This window comes from Euleptes europaea, chromosome 2 (assembly GCF_029931775.1).
Source record: "Euleptes europaea isolate rEulEur1 chromosome 2, rEulEur1.hap1, whole genome shotgun sequence".
Lineage (NCBI taxonomy): Eukaryota > Metazoa > Chordata > Lepidosauria > Squamata > Sphaerodactylidae > Euleptes > Euleptes europaea.
The window spans coordinates 102,206,606-102,228,651 of record NC_079313.1 but is presented as its reverse complement, the minus strand read 5'-3'; the positions used below and the strand labels follow the sequence as shown (position 1 = coordinate 102,228,651).

The 22,046-nt window shown below is 45.0% G+C and overlaps 1 protein-coding gene across 4 annotated transcripts in view; it reads right to left on the bottom strand.

The window, feature by feature from the left end:
- Positions 1-1,806: 1,806 nt before the first annotated feature.
- LGR6 (leucine rich repeat containing G protein-coupled receptor 6) overlaps positions 1,807-22,046 on the bottom strand; it is a 154,462-nt gene continuing 134,222 nt past the window's right edge. For 3 of the 4 annotated variants that reach the window (XM_056844187.1, XM_056844190.1, XM_056844188.1), the window contains 10 exons: positions 17,816-17,884; positions 16,511-16,582; positions 15,157-15,228; positions 14,260-14,325; positions 13,517-13,588; positions 10,433-10,504; positions 9,491-9,616; positions 7,214-7,374; positions 3,942-4,022; positions 1,807-3,053 (listed from right to left, as the gene is read on the bottom strand). In XM_056844187.1, coding sequence (XP_056700165.1) covers positions 1,807-3,053; positions 3,942-4,022; positions 7,214-7,374; positions 9,491-9,616; positions 10,433-10,504; positions 13,517-13,588; positions 14,260-14,325; positions 15,157-15,228; positions 16,511-16,582; positions 17,816-17,884 — 2,038 coding nt within the window. The remainder of the gene's footprint in view (positions 3,054-3,941; positions 4,023-7,213; positions 7,375-9,490; positions 9,617-10,432; positions 10,505-13,516; positions 13,589-14,259; positions 14,326-15,156; positions 15,229-16,510; positions 16,583-17,815; positions 17,885-22,046) is intronic. The other variant, XM_056844189.1, reaches the window with a different exon arrangement.

Below are 22,046 nucleotides of genomic sequence, written 5' to 3'. Positions count from 1 at the left end.
GCAGGTATGGCTCCTACTTTGGTTTCCTTCCACTGGCAGTTCAGGACATGTTTTTCTAGTATGATTTTCCAGGAATATAAGAGGTGCTGCTCTCAGCCTTTATTACTTCTGTTTCTTTACTCTTGCGTCTTAGAGTTTTTTATACTTTGTATGTCTCCTCCAGTATTTATTTAGATTTTTTTTTTGTCCGCAAGTCACAGTTGACTTATGGCAACCTCATAGGGTTTTCAAGGCAACCCAATAGGGTTTTCAATTTATAATTTGTTCCACCTGTAGATTGTGAATTTTCCTGTTGTAGATGTTGGCTTGAATAAATGTAGAATGAGAGGTGCAATGTGAAATATGCAGGGGTGTCTGAATGCATGCACATGCGGCTTTTCTTTGGCTATGCTACTGTAGTAAGACTTTCAAAACTTGAAGGATATCTGATGGGCTTAATTAACATTCCAAACCTTGTGGGTCAGCCATCTGTATTAGTTCTTTTTAAAGAAATGGTGATTCACTTTTTTGGTTTCTTGGGTTATCTTGAGTTGCAGGCAATTGATAATGTGTGGAGGCCTGCCTTAAAGCACTCTGAAATTCAAGTGAGTTTGGTCATTCATCTTTGATGGCTTGGATATAAAGTCCTGAACTCTAAGTCTTTGAGATAAGAATTTTCTTCTCAAATTCCCCCAAAGGACTGGTGTAATACCTTGACAGCTACTTTCTCTCTATTGCTGTCAAGGCAGACTCCTTTCTTATTAAAATACAGCCTTTCACTGTGTCTAAAGTAGTTTCTGTCTGTCTCTTCTGAGTTCCCCAAACCTCACTTTTTGAGAAGCTGATCATCATTGTGTCTTCCAGCACATTTTGCAGAGCTAGTTTGCACAATGTACATGTTTATCCTCTGACTGTTTACATGATTGCTACTAAATGTGTGAACGGACTATGACTGAGATGGTATGAAAGTCCCCTCTGTCTATGGTGGTCTATTCTTACAGGCATCATCAAATACTGTGTGTGTGAATCAGCCCACAGTTTTCCAAACAAATCCACAGAACAGCCTGAAAACTGACTGGTTTTAAAATTGTTATTTTAAATTTTCTACATGGTTTTCCATTGTGAATGCTTTACAGATCAATATACAAAAAGGAAAGCAGAATTTCAACACAGGATCAGTAAGAGGGAAAGTGGCTATATATCTCTCTCTATATATAAATATACACATAATATACAAAACACACACATGCTGGATATTGCATATATGGTATCATGTATATACAGATAACATATACAGGTTGTGGAAAAGCACTCTGTATGATGGTTTTCTTTGCCTCAATGTGGGATGGAAGCTTGGCCATAATTTATTTTGGACATGATCATATGAATCATAAGGGTTACATGAATTTTGCATTTTAAGTCTGCACTAAGCTGAACTTGGACTGTCAGGATGATTGTCCTTTCTGAGTATAGGTGGTAAACACTAATCCCAGTTTCAGAGAGTATAAGATGCAAATAACCCTTTTCCTTCTGCCTTTTCCCTTCAAAAATGCTGCATTGTAATAGGCTGTCTTCCTAGTTCAGAGGAATTGGACTCCTCTGTTTCCTAGTTCTCCCTTCCTTAATGGAACACTGCATTTGATAGAAGAGGAAGTTCTTCCACCCACATTGAGTAGTTCTAGTAGTGCTTGGCTCTTGATAAATGGTGCTTCAGCAAGCTAGGTTACATGTCATTGGCAGCACCTTGGCTTTTTCCAGAAGTGATCTACTGGACCACTTTCCCCAAAAAATACCTCTTGTTCCATTGAGGGAACTGGAAGACCACTTTTATAAGTGAGAGGTAAAGGCTGGTGCTGGTGATGTGGGAAACAAGGTGATCCGAAGGCTGTCCCTTGCTGGGTCTTTGCTTTCTGTCTCAATTAGTAACTCGTCAGCAAGGCAAGAGAGATGAGTGGAAAAGTCACTGTCATGCCTTCTGGTACTTGCCTTTTGTTGGCACGGGATGAGAGTCACTGAGGGGAAGCTGTAGGCATCCAGGACAGGTGGGCATCTAGATGGCACTCTGAAGATGTCTGGTGCCTCAAATATATGATCCATGTCAGAGAAAGGAACGAGGGCCTGGGTAGAGTCATATGAGCTCTTCTCTGTGTCCTCGGACACATAGGATTGGGCACAGTTCTCCTGGGCCTGGGTCTTCTGTCTTAGTAGCCTCAGGTCATCTCTGAAGTGGGGGTTAAAGAGCAGGTAGAGCAGGGGATTCAAGCAGGCTGGAAGAGGTAGCACCACCAGCAGGACAGACTTGATGACTTCAGGGGTGATGAGGAAGAGGCTGAGCATGGAAGAGAAGGTGAGGAAGGCCACCGGACAATAGAGAAGGCAATTGATAAAAATGAGCCAGGCTACATGCTTAATCATAGCACAGTCCCAGACTGAGTCAAATTCCCCTTTCAGCAGGTTGCAATAGAGACAGATGTAGGTGCCAGTGATTATGAGGAAGCAGAGGGTGTTGACCAGCACCAGGGCCACCATGAAGCCCAGCATGGAAGGCTTTCCGTCAGGGAGGGCGTAAGGTAGGCAAAGAGGGGATGCCCCATACTCTCCCACAGAAAAGAGGGGGAGAGCTGCCGCCACAGAGGAGAGGGCCAGGCAACACAGGGCGCCAGCCTTGACAGTGCCAGAAGAAGGCACTTTCCCATATGTCTTCATGCATGATACTGACAGGCTGCACTGAATAGCAGCCAGTGTTAAGAGCAGGATGGAAGCCTCCGAAGCAAACACTGACAAGAACCCAGTGACCTGGCACCCTGCACCTGTCTCCCACCTGGCTCCATATCTGGCAAAATGGCCAAAGGTGATGGTGTCCACAAAAGCCAGGATGGCGCAATACATGCCCGTCAGCATGTTGGTTCCGGCGATGCTGCCAATGACAAATTTGATGGGAGACAGATAACCAGGGGAGGCAAAGACCACCACCATGACCAGCCCGTTGCACAGGAGGGAGACCAGCATGATCAGCCAGACGCCCAGGCGGATTACCCAGCTCTCAAACAGGTGGTCACATGGCTTGAAGGGACCTGAAAAGAGGGAAGAAAGGAGTCGGATCAAAGGAGGAGCTGTAGCTAAGCAACTAACAATATATTGCCAAACCCTCAGATAGACAAGTGAATGACAATTGGCCATTGAACCCTGATTGCCTTTATTGCTGATAAGAAGGGGAAGAAAGAAGAAGAGTTGGTTTTTATATGCCGACTTTCTCTGCCTCTTAAGGAAGAATCAAACCAGCTTACAATCACCATCCCTTCCCCCCAACAGAGACCCTGTGAGGTTTGTGGGGCTGAGAGAGTGACTAGCCCAAGGTCACGCAATTGGCTTCATCTATAGGAGTGGGGAAACAAATCCAGTTCACCAGAATAGCCTCCACCGCTCATGTGGAGGAGTGAGGAATCAAACCCGGTTCTCCAGATCAGAGTCCACCACTCCAAACAACAGTTCTTAACCACTACACCACGCTGGAACAAGGGAAGCCAGTTAGATAAGAAAACAGAGGTCAAGATACATTGGGGTTAAATGGCCGGAAGTAGGGAGGTACACAGCAAAAGCAGTGATGCAGCTGTTATGCACTTTTAACCCAACAACTAAAACTAGTTGCTGCAACTCTATCTTGGAGGCTGCATGAGCAAAACGCAATAGCTTCTTTTCTGTATTTTATTCTGCTTCTTCTAGTTACAGGAAAGGGCAGGATGCTCAGTTAAACAGAGCACTGTATACTGAAAGTACTGTACCCTCCTGCTCCTTGAGTCTTCAACAAATGCTGCATGCTCCCCGCTCTTTTTTTTGCAGCAATAGGAGATGGAAGCTTGCTTTTAAAAAACAACACTGAATTCTCAGGATGCTGCTTTCTTCACTGTTCTGAATTCTGTGCTTGCATAGTAAGTTTATCTGTCTTTGAGAAGGCTTCTTACCAGGGCTGGGTGTGCACTGGATGTTTGGACGTAGCTTTGAATCTTCCATTTCCAACTGGAAATCCTCCATGTCCAGGTCATCTAGACATTAAGGTAGAAAGCATGATTACAGGCATGGCAATACTCATATTTTGTAATATAAACCAGAAAACTAGATTTTTTAAAAATTAAAGCCATGGCTGCTGAGGTTTTGTTTTGTTGACTTCATTGATATCCTCCTTTTCTCCCCAGCGGGGACTCAAAGTGGCTTATGCAACATTTTTTTCTTATTTTTATCCTCGCAACAAACCTAAGAGGTAGGTTAAGCAGAAAGTGTGTGACTAGCCCAAGGTCACCCAGCAAGCTTCCATGGCAGAGGTGGGATTCGAACCTGGCTCTACCAGATCCTAGTCAGACACTCTGACCATTAGATCATGCTAGGAAGAATGCCATGGTAGTGATAAATTCTGAAGTTTGTGGCTATTTTGACTGAAGCAGCAAATCTTAGAAAGAAGATTGGCGTGGCCTCCTTGCCAAGAAATATTAAGGTATCATATTGCAAATTTATATTTTAAAAAAGGCCCTAAAACCAATATTGTAATTCTGATGAAGTCTCAAGACTTCAGAATCTTAGGAAGTAGCTGCACTCTACTCATCAATGAACATTCAGCTGTTGTCTATAATCCAGATCTGTGAGTTTGAGGAATCAAAGGGAATAAATGGGTATCTTCTGTTTCTTCCTTCCAGTTGTTTATGACATAAAGTAATTACTTACCCCTGAGGCTGACACTGCAGCAAGCTCAATGGAAGCTGCATGTCTCATTACAGGGAGTATGTCTCATTACAGGGAGTATGGAAAATACTTTCAGGCTCCCTACAAATGGCTCGGCTTAATTACTCCTCTAGTCAACATAGGCCTACACAGGGAGCAATCTCTTTTTGTTCCTTGGTAAATACACAGTGTTTGCTCTGTTGGTTTTAAGAATCACATTCTTTTTCCCTTGAGTTGTAGCTCATTTTTTTCTCCTCCAGGCCATTGGGTATGGGAACTGAGCAGATCTATACTATCAACGCACCATTGCTGGGAAGTGTGCATTAGAAGGTTTACCAGGAGTTCTAATAGGCACTGCTGAGCCATTAGCTAACTGAAGCCACTAAATCAAGGTAAGTGAGGATACTTTTTCAGCGATAGAAGGGTTGTGCCTTTAAACAAATGCAGAAATTCAATAGGTGCAGCTTTTCCCATCCTGGAGGTATACTAATGAGTAAAAAACCTGACTTGTAGTTTTTACGCCTGCCGTGCAACTGTTAAAAACACAGATCCAAAAAAAACACAGGTCAGAAAAAAAATACAGCAGCTCTATAATTAACTATGTTTCACTTCAATAAAGTTTGCCTTCTGCCTTAAACGGGAGTCTTACAGCACCCCGTTTATTATGAATATTTTCTTAAGGAATGTCGGGGAGGGGGTACTTGATCTAAAAAGGGTGAATGAGCTGTGCTGCGTGACTGATGCCTTCTCCCTGCATGGAGCCTAGCTCCATCCAGTTAGGCTAGGAGTGTGCTAGCATCTGAGAGAGGGACCTGTCGCCCAGAAGTCTAGACAGCTGAGTCTCTGCTGTTTGTTTTACTGGAGGTGTCAAGAACACGACTTGGGCAGTCTCAGAAGAAGCGCATTTTCTTCTCCCCACAAATATCCTACCATCAAAACATCTTCATGGCACAAAGGGAACCACACAGAGCTTCCATTGAAACTTTAAAGCAAAAAACCTACTCCGCTGTGGCTGGATGCAGGGTGATGTCCAAGAGCATGGAAACATAGACAGTATGCAAGGCCTATTTCCTGTTAAAACACTCTGTTCTCCACCTGTGACAGTTGCTGGGGCAAAGCTTTTCCAGGAAGAGGAGAGTGAACCAGCATACTTATTCTCTGGCAAGAGCATGCCAGATGGTAGGTACCCAATCTCCTCACTGTGTTGTAGAGAAGGGAAAAACTGCCCCCTCTTGACTATCTGCATTATAGCAACCCTCAAAGTTGATTTAGCAGGGTTCCTGTGTCCCCGTGGTAATCCCACAAACAACATCCACAGACGAGAAGTCCAAAAGAGAGTTGATTTATTGGAAAACCTACAGGTTTACAGAGCTAACAGGTAAATTGGCACAACTGGGAACGGGTAGCACAGAGCAAGGCCTATATTGGAAAGTGTGAGTCACAACGGGTCACGGTAACCCCCCTCCCAACGCGGAGCCGATCCCATGGGAGATAGCGCTGGAACAGGAATTCAACGGTTAGCAGTTCGTCCTTGAGAGGCCTCGGAATCAAAACATTCTCAGTCTGACAGGCTGCTGAGAGCAGAGGAAAGCAGGCCTGACAGTTCCACATATCTGCCAGAAGAGGGGAAGATGGTGCCTATGACAGGATGTGGAAAATTGTCAAGGGGTTTTAAGGATGCTTTCTGCAAGTAAAGATGGTGGGAGATGGGAAGTAACCTCTGGAGCAGAGTATCTCTATTCTATGATCTGTGTGGGCTGTAAAATATTTCTCAAGATTTAACTTGGAGTTAACCAAGAGGGTAATTCCAGACTGGAGTGGTTGTCTGTCTCTCTGTAGGCCAGAATATTGCTTCACAAGATGAGAGAAGAATATCTATGTTCTCCCCACTCCCCCAGAGCTGTTGCAAATGCTTCACATACAAGACAAGGCCACTATAACCTAGGGCAGGAGGCTGCCCCAGCTGGATCAGGAGATAGCAAAATCTGTTCTCTTCATGGTAGACGGTGTCAAATGTATTTCTCATTTCAGCTTCAGTCTTGTCAGCGTGTGTGGGCCATGTGTTTATGCAATTATGTCATGCAGCAAACAAACAATCCAAGCTGTGGTTTGGGAATCCATGTACTTCCCCCAATTCCTTTTGCATGTGACTCGCAGTCGCACAGAAATCCCACTGCTGCATAACGATTTGGCGAATTAAACAGATCCTTCACCTATGTGAGCCTAAAGCTGGTCCACTCTGATTGCTGCTCTACCTCTTGTCTTCCCTTGTGTGTCTTAGCATTGAAAAAGTCCCTGTTAAAAGTGCAAATGACCCCAGGAATATTAGGATAACAACTATAGAAGTGCATGCTAGGGTGATCGTATTTCCCCCCGAAGCATGGGGCACCAGGATCTGCTTCACTTCCTAAGGTGTCATTCTTGAATCCTTTTTTTTAACTGCTTTAACTTCACCCTTATCTCCAGAAAGTCAGAACAGCAAGGGAGAGGCTACTCTAACCTACAAATCATTATTACTCACAATGATTATCGGCATGGCTTGGCAGCAGTCCTGAGCTCCTCTTGTGGCCGTCCTCATCCTCAGGACTCACATCCTCCGAGTCCCACTGACTGGAAACTTTGAAGAAGTTGCCACATGCTCCATAGGCACAGCACTGGTAAGCGTAGGGCACCTCCAGGACTCTGGAGGGAAGAATACAAGGCTTCTGGTTACCTGCTGCTCTTGGACCTGGGATACATGGATGTTAAAAACTCATGTTGCTGCAAAGGTATCCTATGCACAGGGAGGACAGACCTGCAATACTTTTAACAGCTGGATAGAAGAAGGAATTCTGGTAGGTGCTGCTTGCCATGCAGAGGTGAGAGAAACTATAACGACAAACAATCCCTTCTTTTACACAGCTAATCTAGGAATCAGGAGGCCGCCCTCCTGTTCGTTGGGGCAGGAACTAAAACCCATAGTTCTATGGTTTAGTTCAATAGCCTGTGCACGATGGCAACGGAAAGCTACTACCTTTTCTGTACTTACAGCACATATGCACAATTACAGCACAAAGCTAATGTCCCGCCCACTCATACATGAGACCGAATGCCACATGGTGACAGCGAGAAGCTGGAACTGCGGGAACTAAGGAATTTTCACAACAATGCTCTGAGGACCATGTGGATCTATTTAAGAAGCAGAAGAACAATTCAGAAGCCGTTAAGGCTGTGATGTCCAGGAAATTGTCTCTTCCAACATTGTGGGCATATATATAAACTGGCTTAACAGTTATTCTCTTTCCCAAGAAATCCTGGGAACCTTACATTTTATGAGTAGAAGAGAATTCTTCACACCCCAAGCAAGTTCCCAAATGTTTCAGGGGAGGCCATAGTTATACTGCTATAAAACAAAACACAAGTTTCTTTTTTTAGGTAGTCTCCTGATGGGCTGGATCCAGAGCAAGGTCCATGCAAGGAACCCTGCTCTTCCCTGCTTTTCCTTCCCTCCAGCAGTCCTTTCTGACCCCAAAAAATTTATTCTCAGAATTATGGGATCCATCTGGACCTGGGGAGGGTGAAATCGCTCACTTCTTCCTCTTCTGTCAGTGGAGCTCTGCTCACATTATAAACAGGAGGGTGTGACTTTGCTGCTCCCAACCTGCATGGCTACTCCATGTGGCTCCTGTCACCCAAGAAATAAACTTTTCTAGGGTACGAACGGACTGCTGGGGGGTGGGGGCCGAAAGATCAGTGACTATCAGTGCCACCTTCTGACGGATTCTGGGACCTGTCCCAATATTTCTGAATTCCTTGTACGGTACCTCCCATGTCCTGCTTTCCGTTTCTTTTATCTTCCTGTGAATACACAGATCGATCAGGCTGCAACCACTCCCGTGTGTTAGCAGTTTATGATGAAAAATACTTGATGCTCTAGAATCCAGCACTGCTGACAGTGATCAGATCTGAACACGATACATGATACGATCAATGTGCAGGATGATTTCAGTGCGCAGGTTCTGAAATAGGTGGCAGTATTCAGGACTCCCCGCAAACGTCTTACTGGCATTGGTTCTTGTAGGTTATCCAGGCTGTGTGACAGTGGTCTTGGTATTTTCTTTCCTGACGTTTCGACAGCAGCTGTGGCCGGCATCTTCAGAGGAGTAACACTGAGACACTGTCCTTCAGTGTTACTCTTCTGAAGAGGCCTGCCACAGCTGCTGGCGAAACATCAGGAAAGAAAATACCAAGACCACGGTCACACAGCCTGGATAACCTACAAGAACCAATGAACTCTGACCGTGAAAGCCTTCGACAATGTCTTACTGGCACTTCTGCAATTAGTGGTCTAAGCCTCACGGCACATTGTTAGCCACTTACTCTAACCCCTTCAGGCTGCTCATTAATCTGCAGCAGACAAGACACGGCCACACAAATAGCATTTACTGTAGGAAGGCTGGATGTCGTTAGCAGAGGTTGGCTTTTGCAAAGGTTTTCCGCTCTGGTGAGCCCCAGGCGTGAGCCCCTTGCTTCCAAGGCCCCTGCCTGTGTGTGAGTCTGGATGATGCCAGCAATGAGACATTCAGTGGCTCATCGATTGCTCAAAGCAGCGTCCCAGGGATGGGTTCGGAGTGTTAGCAGGAAGTCACGCTCGCTCAAACCTCTGGGCTAACAAATTACATGGAAACGTCTGGTAAACATGGGGAGCGGAAGGTGGATCAAAGCAAATAAATAAAGTCCAGTCAGAAGGAGAGGGAGAGCATGCATGCCTTGTCATGCTAGGAACCAGTCACCGCAGAAAGGAAGAAACAACGCTCACCTCATCTTGGGAAAGTTTTCGTTAGGGAAGGACTCAGACAGCGCAGGGTTGCCTCTCAGTTTCAGGTGAGTTAGTGCACTCAAACCAGACAATGGCAGTGTCACCAGCTGATTGTCGGTCAAATCCCTGTTGGAGTGGAAGGCAGAGGAGGCACAAGAATACACCCATGAAAGGTGCCCCTGGACCAGAGAGATGAGCTGCTCAAAAGCTTTCAGCTGGGTTTGTTCCTCTAGGAATTTTTTTTTTTTTTTTTTGCAACTCTTAACAATGACCTTGATGGCCTTTTGTCTCTCAACAGGGCAATGAAATGAGGTAGGGGTTTCTGCGTATTCAGGGGACTCTCCACTATAGCCTGATAAGCCCTGAGCATGCTCATTGCCCACAAGAGTCATGGAATGTTGAGAATCAGCAATGGGAGGGTGGCATGGAAAAGGAGACTCTTCCTGGGCCCTTAACAGTTTATAACACCCTGGACCAGAGAACAGGTCTTTAATACTCTGTGCCAGTCCAGCATGCTATAAGCCTTTAGGAACTCTGACCACTTCGAAGCTAAATGACTGCTAGCAGTAGTGGTGAGATTAATTAGGAACAGAGGGAAAGTGTGATCCTAGGCAGAGTTACAGCAACCCCCCAGCACCTTTTCAAGTATCAAAACAGCTGCAGAGGTGCAGCTGCATTTGAAAAGGTACAGGGGGGAACAAGAATGGATCATCCCGCTCTGCTGGGAGCCCTTGCAGAATTTTTAAATCACTTAAAAATGGCAGTGGAGTCCCCATAATGGACGTGACAACGCTGTCACATATAGTTTGGCCCCAAGGCCCCTGGGAATGTCCTATCTAGCACTTTCCCTGTTCTTCCTTCTCTTTCTCTTTGGGCAGTCCAGATTAAGGTAGTTTTGCTTAGCTCCACACATGACAAGTAAATGCCACCGGTGCAACTTACAGTTTAATGAGGGAGGGGAGGGTTACAAAGGCCTCTGGGTGGATGGTCCGAATGAAATTCCAACTCAGGTCTCTGCAAGGCAAAAAGGATATACAATGATGAAGGAATAAACTGAGGAGTCTGCAAGTAGCAAAGGTATAGAATGCTCTATTGCAGTATACCCAGCACAACTGTCCCATAAATCTGTTTTCAGGCCGTCATTTCACCCATCCAGCAGTTTAAGCTCCCAAAGTCTCCATCCAATTGTGGGGATGACCTTCATCTCCATTGCATTTCTGAGTAACTTCAGTTTCACAGAAGAGTTGTTGTTGTTTTAATTCCTCCCAGATGATCCATGTAGTGGCTGTGAGAGCTCTTGAACAGACTGGTGTCTCCAAGCATGTGATGCTAGTTGTTATCAGAAACCCTCCATCAGCCCAGCTTCTATCCCTAACTTGGTATGCGCTCCATTTTTCATATGTAAACAATGAATTATGCAACATTTGTATAGTACAGGGGTCGGCAAACTCATTAGTCAAAAGAGCCAAATATCAACAGTACAACAATTGAGATTTCTTTTGAGAGCCAAATTTCTTAAACTTAAACTATATAGGTAGGTAATTCACAGTGGGTAGCCGTGTTAGTCTGTCTGCAGTAGTAGAAAAGGGCAAGAGTCCAGTAGCACCTTAAAGCCTAACAAAAATATTTTCTGGTAGGGTATGAGCTTTCGTGAGCCACAACTCACTTCTTCAGATACCTTCAGGTGGCTCACGAAAGCTCATAGCCTACCAGAAAATATTTTTGTTAGTCTTTAAGGTGCTACTGGACTCTTGCCCTTTTCTACTATATAGGTAGGTACACTGTTTATTAACTTAATAAACTTTAATTAAAGTTTTAAGTCTTAATTAAACTATAGGTACACTGAATAAAACTTGATATCATACTTAATAGTGATCTTATTTATTGATAAAAATTAAATTGTAAGTCCCTGCCATTTCCCCCTCCCCGAGTCCTCATCTGGAGGCCTGGTCTACCACCATAAAAGCCTATTGGTAGACCTGGCCTCCGGCTGAGTCCCATTGGGAGGCCAGGTCTACCCATTGGCTTTTTTGGCAGTAGACCTGGCCTCCGGAGGCCCATAGAAGCCAATTGGTAGACCTGGCCTCTGAAGGGGGACTTTTTCCCCTCCTCGGAGTCCAGGTCTACCGACAAGAAAGCCAGTGGGTAGACATGGCCTCTGAGGAGGGAAAAAAGTAAGTAAGGTATCCATAAAATTAAATCATGACAATGACTGACAAACACTGTACATTTTCCCCATCTGCATTCTCAAAACTCTGCAGGCAGGCTTATTGTTGAGTTGTGCATCTGAGTGGCAAATCCAAGGCAAAACCTCCCATTCATAAATGGCCAATAACCCCCCATGCAGAGTTTTGAGAATCTGGATGGGGAAAATGTGCATCTGAGTGGCAAATCCAAGGCAAAACCTCCCATTCACTGGGCAAAGGTCTCGCAGGGCAAAGGTCTCGCCTGTCTGCGCCGACCCCCGAGCCATGGCCCCTCCCAAGAAGCTGGCTCCACTATCTCCCCCCCCGGTCAGCCAAACGTCCACCCACGCTCAGCCAGGGATGAGGATTTTGTCCTGAGTTGGCCGATGCGGGACGACAAACCAACGACTCCGCCGACTCTTCCACCCCTCGCAGACAACGAGGGGAGCTGAGGGAGGGGGGTGGGCTCCCAGTGGAACAGCCGGCTGGGAACGAGGCGCGGGCAGCCGGGGAAGCAGGAGGCGGGGCAGGGAAACAGCCCGGCGCACCCCGCCTAACAGCTGGGCAGGCGGAGCCCCGCCAGCCTCGAGACGACCCAGCGCGAGGCAGAGCCTGCCTCTCCCCCCCCCTTGCAGCAGCAGCCTGGGCAGCCGGCCGCCGCCTCTCCCCGCCACCTCTGATGCCTCCCCGCCGGAAAGAGAGAGAGAGAGAGAGGAGGGGAGGCCGGGGGAGGGGGGCGCCGCCTCCCGCTCGCCTGCTGGCTCCTACCGCCTGGGGCGCGCTGGAGCGCGGCGGCTCTGCCTGGCTGGGCGCGGGGATGCGGAGGAGCCACATTAGCCAACGGATGGGGGGATGGGGAGGCGGGGAGCCGCACTCAATGGGCCAAAGAGCCGCATGCGGCTCGGGAGCCACGGTTTGCCGACCACTGGAGTATGAGGGCTGTGGTCTGTCTGGGGTATAATGGTAAGAGTTACTTGGGGATTTTAGTAAAGTTATTCCAGTAGAACCTGAGAAGTATGAATCTTAGAAACACAAATTGGCTGGTCATATTGGATGGGCTGTGGCTCAGTGGTAGGGCATCTGCTCGGCATGCAGAAGATCCCGGGTTCAATCCCCAGCATCTCCAGTTGAAAGGACCAGGCAGTAGGCGATGTGAAAGACCCCTGCCTGGGACACTGGAGGGCCGCTGCCAGTCTGAGTAGACAATACTGACTTTGATGGACCAAGGGTCTGATTCAGTATAAGGCAGCTTCATGTTTTCATGTGTTCACACAGACACATGCACACAAAGCTCCTGTATGAATGTTGGTAGGTATATGGAGCCATCTAGCTTACATTCATGTGGGTAAATTCTGAGGGACAGAGAGAATGTTGGAGTGTGTGTTAAGCAACTAGCAGAGAAGAGTAAAAGTTAGGAAACCTTTACTCTGGAACAGTGTGAAGTCTAACTCAGTTTATTTTACCCATCTGTAATTCTAAGAGAACTGATATATCACAGAACTTGTGTGTGCTAGAAGTAAGATATGTGTATGCTACACACATATAGGGTGTGTTCACATTTTAAGTTCATCTGTATCTGGTACTTTTATTAGTCTGGTTCTGTGCCCAGTATAGGCAACCACATACTCCATTCAGTGCTGCTCATTCTGGGGCAAAATAAATGCCATAATAAGAATGGCTGGTTACACCTATAGAGTAGTGTGGCATATTTATTTTAACACTTGGATGGCTCTGAAATCATCCCCAGAGCACCCTGCATGACACCATTCACCAAAGCATGACTTGCTTTCACTATAAATAATTTTAAAAGCTTCTGGTAGCCCTCGGAAAGTGTACTTACATGGAACGCAAGGCTGTGAGCTGGCGGAAGGTGTCTGCTCTGATTTCATGAATCTGGTTGTGCTGGAGGCTACTGCAAAGACAGAAAGGCTACTATGAGAGAAAGAGAGAACCTCCTTTGTAGAGTTCTCTGTCCTCCCTGGCAGCGGAAGAAAGCAAGGCTGCCATGAAGGTTACTTCAGTCAAAGTTTGTAGAGTAGGTTCAAATATCAAGGAGAGAGTGGGTCAAGAAACAAAATAACCAAATCCCACCCACCCGGAGAATAGCCTTGGGCCTGGGACTGTACCCCATTCAAATCTAAAGGGCTTTTGTTGGTTTTTTTTTTTAAAGAGCCGAGGCTTCATTATGCTAACAGTTCCCAGGCCTCTCCACCATCTGCTCCTGCTGTGGAGCCTGGAAGGTTTAAGGTCACCAGCTGGCAATCTCACCCCGGGGAAACAGGTGCCCTAGTAGCACACAAATCTTCTTAATCTGAACCTCCTCAATAACTACTTATGATGCTCCAAGAACGTCCAGTGCAGGATGGCTTCATGCTGCCACACCAGACACTCGACACTGAGCGCAAGCCAGAAAACGGAACATTATTAATCCAAGAGATATAGAAGCTCTAACCAACGGCTGATTAAGCGCCTGTGCTCCAGCACCCACCCCTCAGAGGTGTTTTTATTCCCAAAGAATGTTCCTTAGGCTGCTCTGACTTGGGATTCCACCTCAGCCTGTCCCCCACACCAACCATTACTTACATTTCCTCCAACTTCTGGCAGCGGTGAAAACTGGGCAGCTCCTCAATTTGATTATGTGAGAGCTCACTGAAAAGAAAATAACATAGAAACATCACCCAGTTAGAACAAAGCCAGGCTTCTAAAAGGCCCTGTTGGAATGTGTCTGATGCTGAGGAAGGGAGTGGGTAACCTCAGGCTACGCAGCTGGGGAAGCAAGAAGCCCCAGAGACAGGTAATATCCGCTCTGCACCCACTTGATGCTTGGCACCAGTCTTTCATTCATTCCTGTGCCCAATTTTCTAATATTATTACTCTAAGATTACTCAACCGTTCCCCCTGTTCACTCAGCCTCTTTCTGTACCTTTCCATTGCGCTCACTTGGCCAACAAAGGCAATATTAAAACTGTTTTGCTAATTGGTGTTTATCTAAAGTGACATGCACAGTCATCTCCACCACACAAGGACAGGCACGTAATATATTTCTGCACATTTAGTAATGATAATGTATTTATATCATGGGAGGGAAGGTGGCATAATACAACCTGATCCTGGAAGCGAAGTAGGGTCAGTACTTGAAAAGGAGACCACCATGGAAGATGCTGCATACAAAGGCAACAGCAAACCACCTGGTCATGATTGACTCTCAACCCAAGATTGGTGTAAGTGGCTGTCAGGGACCAGAATAATGATCACATGTGATCACAGCATCAACCTAAGTGACACCAGTGTGATCCCAGGAATTCCTTTACTGTAATTTCCCTGGTCTGGAAAAATAAGCAAGGTAGAAAATGTGCCATAGCTGCCCAGTATGCTCCTATCTGGCAGGTGAGAAACATTAACAATGATCAATCAGTGTGCAGGTGGTAAATGAATTTCCCAAGAAACCCATTATGTAGGGGAAATGGGTATATAACTCACAGAACTTGCAGACTGGGCAACTGCTGGCACATTCCTCCAGGAAGCAAATGGATTCCAGCCCGGGTCAAGGTCCTATAGTGGAGGAGAAGACAATGCCATCATGCAGAAGGAAGTTTAAAGATCTCACCTGTCCCTGATCTTCTGACAATGGAAATGTTGCTAAGAGAACACACATGAAGCTGCCTTATACTAAATCAGACCCTAGGTCCATCAAGGTTAGTTTTGTCTACTCAGACTGGCAGTGGCTATCCAGCATCTCAGGCAGAGGTCTTTCACATCACCTACTACTCGAACTTTTCCACTTGAGATGTTGAGGATTGAGCCTGAGACCTTCTGCATGCCAATCAGATGCCCTACCACTGAGCCACAACCCCTCCTCTTCAGAGACATAACTGGATCACTGGGGAAGGGCCACAGCTCAGTGGTAGAGCATCTGCTTGGCGTGCAGAAGTACCCAGGTTCAATCCCCGGCATCTCCAGGTAAAGGGTCTGGGCAAGTAGGTGATGTGAAAGACCTCTGCCTGACACTCTGGAGAGCCACTGCCAGTCTGAGTAGACAATACTGACTTTGTTGGACCAAGGGTCTGATTCAGTATAAGGCAGCTTCATGTGTTCATGTGAGCTGAATTAAAAGGAATCTAGCATATGGTATGTTCATTACACATAGGAGAATGGTGTGACAGGGGAGGGAAGAGCACAAGTAGTTTTGTCACTGTCTTATAAGAGTGTGTGGTGAAAGACAAATGTTTTCCTTGCTGACCCAAGTAATTTTTATGCTAGGTCAAATCTCTGTGATAAAATACAGCAGCTGAGCCAGACTGTAGGCCTTTATAGACTGCCATATGGCTTATTAACATTACTGAGAAGGATACGGTGACAAGAAATTATTAGCTGAAGGTGTGACATACCCTATTGCCTGGCTCCCAAATGCTTTCAGAATCAGGTAATTAGGCTGCTACTGCATCCCTCCTAACAGTATCATGTTGAAGGAAAGTGAAAACTGCCTGAAAAACAGATTTGGACAGCTCCTTCAGCAGTTCCCTTTGTACCTCATATAAACCTTAATATCTTCCTGTGGCTGAAGAGAATCATAACCCTGAGCTGATATGGATAAGGACAGTCACAATATTCTGACCATCACCTTTTTCTTCATTTCCCCAATGAACCAGGTTTAGAAACAGGTAAAATGAACCCAAGGTGTAAATTTTCAACTAATCCAGGAGTTCTTTTCTTAGTGTTCCTTCCTAATGAACAAAGTATAACCTTGGGAATTATGAACAATATCCCTTATGACTAGGGCGGTGTAGGGCTGAGGAGCAGGTATCATTGTAGTCCTTGTAACCTCAATTCTTACATAATTTGGAGTAATGGATTCCCAGCAAATGCTTTCTCCGGAATAGCCTTGATGTTGTTGTTATGAAAGCCCCTGTCAAGGAAGAAGACACCAAGGTGGTTAAGGGTTAGACTACGGAAGGGATGTTGTTTTATATGAAATGTTTGTGGACAGCGTCACACAAAATGAAATGTCCTACATGGCTTGTGTGTGAATCCTGTTTTTGTCTATCACATGTGGCAAATGCACAGACTTCTGTTTTGATGCTTGCCACTGGTAAGATTTGGAAGTTGTCACTAATCGCTTCCCTGCTGTGTTGATGCGCTGCAAAATAGATGTGTCCTTCATGTAAACATAATGAATTAGGAAAGTCTGTTTATTTGCTAAAGTTTGAACTTCACCCACCACGGAGCTGAGAGTGTATTTTAGCCTCACAATTGCTTTGCATGGCATGTGGTTGTGAGTGACAGAAAGAGAGAGAGATGTAGTCCTTTGAGATGCAAAGATATTAGTTATAAATCATTTAACATAGCTTAATTATCAGCATATATCAACCTCATATCACTAACAGGATTTATAGAGGGAATCTATGCTAGTGAGTACAAGGAGCACCCCATGGGTTCATCATGAAAACCCAACAATCATAGCCCACACTAGTATCCTGCAACTATTGTTATTTAGTGGGGACCAGAGTAGCTGAAAACACCCCAAATGCCTGAACAGTAGGAACTGAAAGTGCATTCCATTCCCCCAAATTAAGACCATCTGAATATACTCTAAAGGTTGAGAAACCTATTACCCATAATGCATGACCATCTCTTGGGAAGCCACAAATTGCCCATATCCTGGAAAAACGAATGGATGTCAGTGAGGTGGAAAATGGGAAAACTCCACTGAAGGTAATAATTAGAGATTCAGAAATTTTTCTAAAGGCACACAACCATAGAGGTAGGAGACAGTGGGAAATTGACCCAGCAGAAAATATCTGTCCTCTCAGTTCTGTGTACCTTCGAAAGTCTTTGGGAGGTATGTTTGTGGGGGGTGGGGGGAGTAGTATGTATGTCTCATCTTTTGAGTCAAAGGCCATTGTCTTTAAAGCCTGTGGCAATTTGTCCTGTGCTCTTGTAAATGAATGCTATTTTGACATTAATTATCTCTGTGAGGCATTTACTGCCATGCTGGAGAGGAATATGCTCACTTTATGACAGAAATGGTGAAAGAGGAATGTACATTGGGGTTTGGGATGGCAATTCTGTCCACATCAAAGTTGGGGCCACATTATCTATTTGAGAAGTCTTCCCAAAGAAAGTAAAAGAAATGCCTTACAGCTCCTGAAGTTGGCCGAGGGTCCTAATGGCCACTGGAAACTCCACCAGTTCATTATAGTTTAGGTCCCTGGGAGAGAGGAAAGCAAAGGCATCATTAAGAAAGTTGGGAAAGCTCAGCTGAGTGTGTCACATTCCAAAGGGGTGGAAATTTGGTTACTAACACTGGCGATGAGTTTTCCAAGTTCATTTATCCACTTCTCTCCGCTCCCCACCCCCCAATGACTGGAAAAACAAATACAAAGAGATGCTGAAATATTTCCTGTTAGCAGATTTCATGAAGCCTGAGCCAGGCAGCCTCCAATTCTCTCAAAGAGACTGATTTCCCTGATCCACCATATCCTGCTTGTGTAGCATGGAAAGGGTACAGAAAAGGGCAACCACAATGGTTAAGATGTTGGAGCACCTTCCCTAGAAGGAAAGGCAAAGGGGCTGTTTAGTTCAGTGGAAAGGGAACTAAGGATGAACATGATAGAAGTTTATAAAATAGTGAATGGGGTGGGGATGGTGGGGATGAGTAGCACCTTTTCTCCCTCTTCCGAAATACTAGAACTCATAGTCACCCAGTGAAGTTGTTGGGTAATAGATTCAGGACAGACAAAAGGAAGCAATTCATCACTCAAAGAATAATTAACTTCATATAATAATCTTTCTCCCTGACATGTTGCTGTTGCTGGAGCTGAAATCTGAACCCAAAACTTACATGGATATATTAAAAGCTTACATGGATGTATTGCAAAACATCAGACTGTCTTGTTGGGATAACATTAGCAGTCCCTAGAAGGCATTTAAAATTACTAGCCTAGTAAATTATCTCAGATAGTTTGTGGACCAGTTTGCAAGGAATCGAGGTATAGGAAATGGTTCTGTCACTGTAGAACATGCCTCCGTGATATATGCTGAAAGAGAATCCATTGTGTAGGGAGAGTATTGAATGTTGCTCCACAGTGAAGTTCCTTGGAGTCCTGAGAGTCTTAGAGAAAGGCACACTGTAGCTTAAGTGGTGCAGTGATAATAACATCATTGTACTGTTTATTTAGAATAGGCCAACACATTGGAACGCACAGGGAACTGTGTAGACAGGGCACTAACCTGAGGAACAGATTTCATGTGACCCTTTCTAGTTCAGTGGGTTGTAATTGGCAAATATCTTGGAATATTAGAGTAATTACTGGTTTATGTAGATTACTTTGTAATTGCACTTAATGGACCCCAAAGTAATTACCACGTGAATGAGATTACAGTTTAAAGGACAGAAATAACTATGAATTTACTTTGGAATTAAATGGGATTAGCCATCTAATTACTTAGTAACGCCCACTCTCCCACATCCCCCTCCCGCCCCAGCTGCATGGTAATTCCTCAGTAACCCTCCTGTGTCTTTATCCATAGTAAGCAGAGCTCAATATGCCTAAAATAAAATAAAATATAGCATAAAAATATAGCAAGGAAATGGTCACTTGAACTCAAAAGTAGTGGTTAGAACAGAATAGGATCTGGGAGAACCATGTTCTCACTCTGCCATGAAGCTTACAGGGTGACCTTGGGCCAGTCAGTGTCGCTCAACCTAGCCTACCTCACAGGATTGCTGTGAGGATAAATGGGGAGAACAAGGCACACTGCTCTAAACTCTTGGAGGAATGAGAGAATAAAAATATACTAAATAGACAATGAAAGGGTGTTTAAGATGACTGATTTCAAACGCAATTAGCTGTTTGACCCTGTATTAGATTGTGCCCAGAAATATTTTTCTACATTTTTAAAGGCATAAATCTTCTGTGATACACCGTTCTGCATTCAAATATCAATATTCTGATCCTTATCTTTCATTGAGCAGGGGGTTGGACTAGATGGCCTGTATGGCCCCTTCCAACTCTATGATTCTGTTATTCTATTCTAAGATTTTAATAAGGGACATTCAGGAGATCTTTTAGTCATGAATGCACCTCCTGAAAATACTGTTAACAGGAGATGGAAAATGGAAAAGAACTATCTAAAAATTGAATGTATATTCTTGTTGATATACCTCTTCAATCAGATTACAGGCATGGGAAATGCAAAACCAAATTTAAACATTTTTGAGTAAACAGCATATGGCTGCTATGACAAGCCAACAAACTTGTTAATATATTTCTCTAGGGCATGGGTTTTTAGTTGGTGCTCTGGGATCCACAAATGGGTCACAGCCTGTCCTAAAACAGCTTATTCAAAATATTTTGGGAGGTAATAGGAAAAAGAGAGGGAGGCATAAAGATGGATGTGTACAGTAAAAATTAAATATAAATCTTACATTATAGACTATGGTAAAAAAAAAAGGTTTCAGCTCTCAAAAGAATGAAAACTACTGCTCTATGGGATTTCATGGAGAGGTGAATACTCCTGTAGTGACTGTCTGCAGTGGTCAGGAAGAGGGTGTTGCAGTGAGCAATAAGCCTGAAGGAAAGTTGGGGGTGAATATGGGTAAGAAGTGTAAAGGTGGGGGGTGGTATTTGACAAGGCAGTGAGCCCAGGGAAGCAGAAGAGCCCAGGAGAAGAGTGGTAGAAACATTTGTCCACAAAAATAAAGGGAAAAGAAGTCCAGAGAGACCACTCTGAGGGGGAACAAAAAGATAACTGGCCCCAGAAAGTAAGGAGTGAATGACAGTGGCCACAGCAAAGTAGATAAAATAAAAAGAAAATTCTAAAAGAGGAGGCTGAAAGGAAAGGCTGCATTGATAGGGTTGCCAACCTCCAGGTGGCGGCTGGAGATCTCCCACTATTACAACTGATCTCCAGATGACAGAAATCAGTTCCCCTGGAGAAAATGGCAGCTTTGGCAATTGGACTCTATGGCATTGAAGTCCCTTCCTTCTCCAAACCCCACCCTCCTCAGACTCCACCCCCAAAATCTCCAGGTATTTCCCAACCCGGAGCTGGCAACCCTATACAATGAGCTGTAATTGTTGATATAGGCCAGTGGTCTTCAACCAATGGGCTGGGAGTTTGGGACCCAGTAGGTTGTGAGCCACCAGCATTTTTTTCTGTCTTTTGGAAGGGCCTGCTGCCAGGGTAGATGTGTGTCCTTTGCACACACTCTGAGAAGCAGCAGCGAGATGAGGTTACTCAGCAGTGGAGAGGATTCCTGCGGGATAGCCTTCAATTTGTGCTTGTGCTTCTGGTCCTTGGCTTTCTGGGGGGTGAGGTCATAACACTGGATCCACCTCTTCTTGTCATGGGCCTCTAATGCCCCGTGCTTGCCTCACAGTGGCTCCCGGGTCTGGAAAGGTTGGAAGCCACGGATACGGAGATTGCAGGATTAAAATTAAAATGTCCAGACCTAACAGAATTTCTATGGATGTGGCCAGCTGTGAAACACAGGATATCCATCATGAAGTGCTCCAAACAACTTTTGCATGAATTGTCCCCTTTTGATAGGATCCATGATAGAAATGGAAGTAAAAACAATGTGTCAACTGATAACTGATTTAATTGACATCATGTAAGTCACTTGTTTTCTTTTTTAGTTGTTCCTCCAGGAACTTTGTTTCAAAGGCTTTCTTCAACTGACAGTTGTAATTTTTGTTTGGATATCAAGAAGTATGCAAGAACATACAGGAATAGTTCTTCCTGAATGAGTGTTGGCATTCTTTACAGTGTTGGGAGCCTAGCTGGATAAAGCCCCAGTCTCTGCTTGGCAGAGAGAGCGTGCATTGTATTCCTGAGCTGAAGCTCTAGGTAGGGGAGCAATCCCTGAACTCGATCTGGGAATGCACTTGCTGGAGGGGCAAAAAATTAAACCAGATGCAAACAACCTCAGATACACAAAAGGCCTTTCTTAGAGCCTGCTGTTAGTAATGTCAATGTTAGGCAATGCAAAAAATCAAAGAGCCACTTGTGAAACCGCCAAGGTGTGAGTCCTTGGGAAAATCATAATGATACCCTTGAAGGAGGAAGGGAGGGCGAGAGAAAGAAAGCTTCTAATGGAGGAGGAATGCCCTTGCAGTGAACGCACCCACAGTTCGGTTTGTAAAAAGAGAGAAAAGATTGGAGGCACAAACAAACAGGGAAGGCAGTACAGGGAGAAGAGAAAAGATCTCTATATGTCTCGCTTGGGTGATACTGTGAAAATCAGGGTCCCCCCCCCCCACCGATTCTGTATAGCACTATGGCATATACATGGACCTTCCAGCTTTTCTAAACCTGCTTTGCCACCACAGTGTTTTTAGAAAGAAAGCAGCAAAGTTGCAGAGGAT